Below are 4,993 nucleotides of genomic sequence, written 5' to 3'. Positions count from 1 at the left end.
CATCGTATTTATGAAATAAATTGATAAAATATATTTTCTATTAATTCTATAATTTAAATTATGAATTCCTAGGCAAACTTTAACCAAAGTTTTGCAATGTGGATTTTATTATCAATGTCAATGAACCTCATTTCAACCGGATTTCAAAACAAAGGTAAGCAAATAATTGTAAATATTTAATTTTTTGATATTTAGGAAAAATAATCTCAGATTAACTACAGTATATGCTTATTCTCCTATTTTATTGTAAGAACTATATATTATTCCGTTGTAGTATTCCATTTTGAAATGTCTCATAACTTATTACATAGAAATTATATTGGTAAAATGATCTACCAGATCTCTCTCGTATAATGGACTTCAGTTACCAAAGAGCTGTATAACTTTCAATGAACCAAAGATCTTAAGATTGCTTTATTTTAGTTAAGTTTGTAAGGAAATTATAAATTCCCTCCGCCCTTCCCAAAATAACAGATTTGTTTATTGTAGAAGTTTCCATCTATGATTTACAGTTTGTGTATATAATATAACTAATAGTTTGGGTACATGTTCATAACCATAACCACACATCAAAATGAGGTTGTTTAATGTTTCTTTTGCCATGATTTTCTTAATTCCTTTCGTCGCAATGGCTTTCCCTCTGAGCAGTCCACTAATTAACAGTTTCAATTCCAACCACACTAATGCTATAACACCACAGGACTTTCTTACTTCTCACAACAAGGCTCGAGCACAAGTTGGAGTTGGTCCTATTAAATGGAACAACAAAGTTGCAGCTTACGCTCAGAATTACGCAGCCCAAAGGTCTAATGATTGTAAGTTACAGCATTCGGGAGGACCTTATGGAGAAAACATTGCCGAAGCCTCGTGGGATTTTTCGCCTGTCGAGGCAGTTAAAATATGGGTAGATGAGAAACCATTTTACGACTACAGCAACAACAAGTGTATAGGGCATGACTGTTTACATTATACACAGGTTGTTTGGCGTAAATCTATTAACCTAGGTTGTGCTAAAGTTCAATGCAAGAATAATAAGTGGTTTTTCGTCATTTGTAATTACGATCCGCCAGGGAATTTTGCAGGTGAAAGACCATACTAGCTAATTAATAATTCCTGTTGTTCGCAGGGATTGATGATGAATATTGTCATGAGTTATTATTTACTCCCTCCGCGGTCCAAAATGGTTTGTCCTATATAAATGTCTTCTCCGATATTTGAGTCATTGTTTTCCCTTATTTTACAACATTTGAAATTCTTACATTTATTTAAAGATGTTTGTTTTATATAGTTTTCACTTTTCCCTGCCGAAGACCATAGAACTTTCTTATGATATACATGTCGCATTTCCTTTGTTCATGATTAGTTCGACCCATCTATTCCATGCTAGCATGGGATCAACTTTCAATTATAATTATGCTATAAATTGCCATATTTTTATATGAGATTTGATTCAGTTATGATTTATTTGCTAAAAAGAAATTATCAAAAATACTAAATTTACTAATTTTTTTGTGATGTTAATATCTTTTGAAAATATTTACAAAAATACGGTGCAACAAAAATGCAACTAGTTGCATCCAGATTTTTGGTTGCTTGCATACTTGCATCTAATTGAATCGAATCGAGTCGTACAAAATCATGTTTTTGTAAAAAAAAATTGAAAAATAGTATTTTTACAAATAAAAAAGAATTTTTAATTTTTTTGTTGAAATGTGACTTTATATTTGCAAAATTATTTTTCTGACTTGTATTTTTCACAAAAGCCCAAATTCTAATTGGTCACCTTATGTAAAATTTCTATTTAGATTAAGTTCTTATTATGATTGGATGAATTCGGATCAAATTCAGTTCAATTTTTCTATGATGTTTCTTTTTTAGAATTTCGTATTTGGATAAAAAGTATTAGATTTGAAATTGTACAGCATAATGTAATGTAATATTTAATCGAGGATTTATAACTCAACATGAAAACAGAAACATATAAACAATATTAAACTGTGAAGCACAGGAACCCTACAGATGAAGACAGGATAAAACAAAGAACCAAATGATGCAGCTGACTCTTTAAGTCCTCTAACAGATCATGGGAAGAAGTTGATTGTAATATTTAAGCAGCCATGAAGAATAAGAACAAGGGACTTTAAGCATTAGTTACATGTATTAATTCCAAGTGTTACAGATCAAGGGTTTAGTGAAAGAAGCAATGGATAAATATCAATCTGTATCAGCTCAGAAACTCAAGCTAAATTGACTTGGAATTCTCTCAATGCTAGTTATTTGTGAATCAGACCAGTGCACCAAACACCAGTATTCAAGAAGGAGTTTTGATTCTGTTACAGAAGAAAATGTTGATACAATGAAAAATGACTTGACAAAAACAAGAATACTCTAAGTCAAACAGTCTTCCACTATGGTCGCCATAGAAGCTCTAGTCGTAACAGAAGTAGACAAGTGTATCTGGTCGCCATAGAAGCTTTAGTCACCACAGAACTGTCGCTATAGAACTTGGTCGCCACAAAACACAGTCGCCTCAAAAGAAAGCACAGGGACTACCTGGTCGCCACAGAGCTTAGTCGCCACAGAGCTTAGTCGCCATAGAAGTGTTATTCATTGATTTTATTACAACAGATTTAAATGGAATGTGTGGACAAAAATATGCCACCTGTTCATTGAATTTGAAAGACTACAAGAAGCTGAATGAATGTAATTCATGTCAGTTAGTTATCTTCTTCAGTAAACACAGAAAGCTTACGAGAGCTCCATTAAAGCTTCACATTTATTACTCTTGTAAACATACTGTTATGCTGCTGAATTTATTATAGCTAATCAATACCTTGATTAGATTATAACAACCTCAAGGTTTATATTAATAAAATGATATATTCCTCGAATTGTTTTGTGTCATTTTGATTCAGTACTTTTAACGAAAAACTTGAAACGAATCGAAAAAGATTGTAGGTATCATATTCAACCCCCCCTTCTACGATACTTTGGGACTAACAATTGGTATCAGAGCTTGTTTACTGACATACAAATCAAGATCCGGAGAAAGAAACAAGTTCTTGAAAAATCTCTTGAATTTTTTTAATTTTCAAAAGTTTTCATTTCTTGAAATTTTTGAATTTTAAATAATTTAATTCCGCCAAGATGATGAACAACCAAAAATTTGGAAGTATAAAGGTTCCCCCATTCGATAGAGATAATTGCAACCTATGGAAGAAAAAGATGATGTTGTTTATGAAAGCCTCGAATCCACTTTACATTGGGATATTACTGAATGGTCCTTATGTTCCGATGGAAGTAGTTGCTAAATCCACAACCACAACTGGTGTAAGAATTCCTTCCTCATCCACTCTCAGAGATCCGTTTAAATATACGGAAACTGACATGGAGTTGATAAATCTGGACACAAGCCTTCAACTCATAATTGTGGAATCGACCGATAAAGATATGAGTCATCAACTTCTAGGAAGTAACAGTGCGAAAGATATATGGGAAACCATTGAGCTTCTAATGGAAGGTACAGAAGAAGTCAAAGAAAACATGATGGATATTCTGGCGACTCAGTATGAGGCATTCAAACTTCTACCCGGAGAAGCACTGTCTTCACTCTTTGAGAGATATACAAGACTGTTAAGTGAATTAAAGCTGCAAGGGAAAGTTTATCCTATACGTGAGTTCAACCGTAAGTTTATCCTAACGCTCTCAGTTCACCTGGAACAAAAGAACACATCAATTAGGGAAAGAGCAGATTTTATTACTATATCTCTAAATGTGATTTATGGAAAGCTGAGAACACATGAGCTGGAGCAAGAGCAGAGAGCTATTATCTATGGACCTGGTTCTCTTGACAGTAAGAGTACGACACTTGCAAAAACCACGGCACTTGTAGTTCGTGAACCTGAAACTCAAGAAAATAAGGTTGCACCCTCCTCAACAATCAAAGATATTGTAGTAGCTGAAATTGCTCATGGTGAGCCAGAGGATGAAAGTGAGTTTTATAATCAAGAAGAACTTGAACAGTTGGAGGACAAATCTACGGCATACATGGCTACAAAATTTAGTCATGTTAGATTCAGAAGAAAGCCCAACTACAAACCAAGGGGTTCATCAGGGAGATTTCAGAAAGGAAGCTACTCATCAGGGTCAAGCTCCAGAGGAGGCTACAAGTCAAGCTGGATAGACAGGAGCAAAACAAGATGCTACAACTGCAATGAGTGAGGGCACTTTGCATCTGATTGCAAAAAATCCAAGGCAGCAAAATCAAATGACTCCTATGAAAAGAAGGAAACTTATGAAGATTTGAAAATGAAGAATGAGAAGCTGAAACATAAGCTGAATGCTTATGTGGTAAAGGAAAAGGGAAGAGCGTATATTTCTGAAGGAAAAAGCTGGGATGACAGTGATTCAGATGAAAAGGAAGAGTACGTGAATCTGGCTCTTATGGCAGACTCTGCAGAGGAATCATCGCAATCATCTCAGGTTCCTGAACTTACCACTATAGATATGACTGTGTCTGAATACAAATCTACTATGCATGAACTTACTTTAGAATTGTATAATGTTCATACAAGCATGCTTGCATATAAATTGGAAAATGATAAGTTAGTTCTTAAATCTGAGAGTTTAACCACTAGGATTGAAGAACTAGAATTGCTTGTAGTTGGAATAGAAGACCTTAAACAAAAGAATGAATATCTAGAGAATAAGATTAAATACAATGCATACATAGAATCCATTCTTAGAACCCAAATTGCTGACTTAGAAAAGAAGTTATAGGCGTTTAACAATGCAGCTTTCACTTAGAAGGAGATAATAGATAGTCAAAGATTTAAATCTAAGACTTCAATAGGAATTGACTATTATAAGCTAAACAGTAAGAAACATAGTGGCACATCTGAGATAAACATGTTTGTCTCAGAAAATGTTCCATATGTTATTAAGGATGTTGTATCCCCGTTATTCACTGAGTCTGTTTCAGAACCTTTGGATG

At 33.9% G+C, this 4,993-nt stretch overlaps 1 protein-coding gene across 1 annotated transcript; it reads left to right on the top strand.

Moving 5' to 3' along the window:
- Positions 1 to 628: 628 nt before the first annotated feature.
- Positions 629 to 1,099, top strand: LOC141697815 (basic form of pathogenesis-related protein 1-like). The gene has a single exon (XM_074502397.1). The coding sequence runs from the start codon at positions 629 to 631 to the stop codon at positions 1,097 to 1,099; it is 471 nt and encodes a 156-aa protein (XP_074358498.1).
- The last annotated feature ends 3,894 nt before the right edge of the window (positions 1,100 to 4,993 follow it).

The sequence above is a fragment of the Apium graveolens genome, chromosome 1 (assembly GCF_009905375.1).
Source record: "Apium graveolens cultivar Ventura chromosome 1, ASM990537v1, whole genome shotgun sequence".
Lineage (NCBI taxonomy): Eukaryota > Viridiplantae > Streptophyta > Magnoliopsida > Apiales > Apiaceae > Apium > Apium graveolens.
This window is presented reverse-complemented; position numbering and strand designations above follow the sequence as displayed.

Bases quoted from the DNA above. Each gene is read 5' to 3' on its own strand.
- LOC141697815 (XM_074502397.1), top strand. From the start codon at position 629: ATGGCTTTCCCTCTGAGCAGTCCACTAATTAACAGTTTCAATTCCAAC.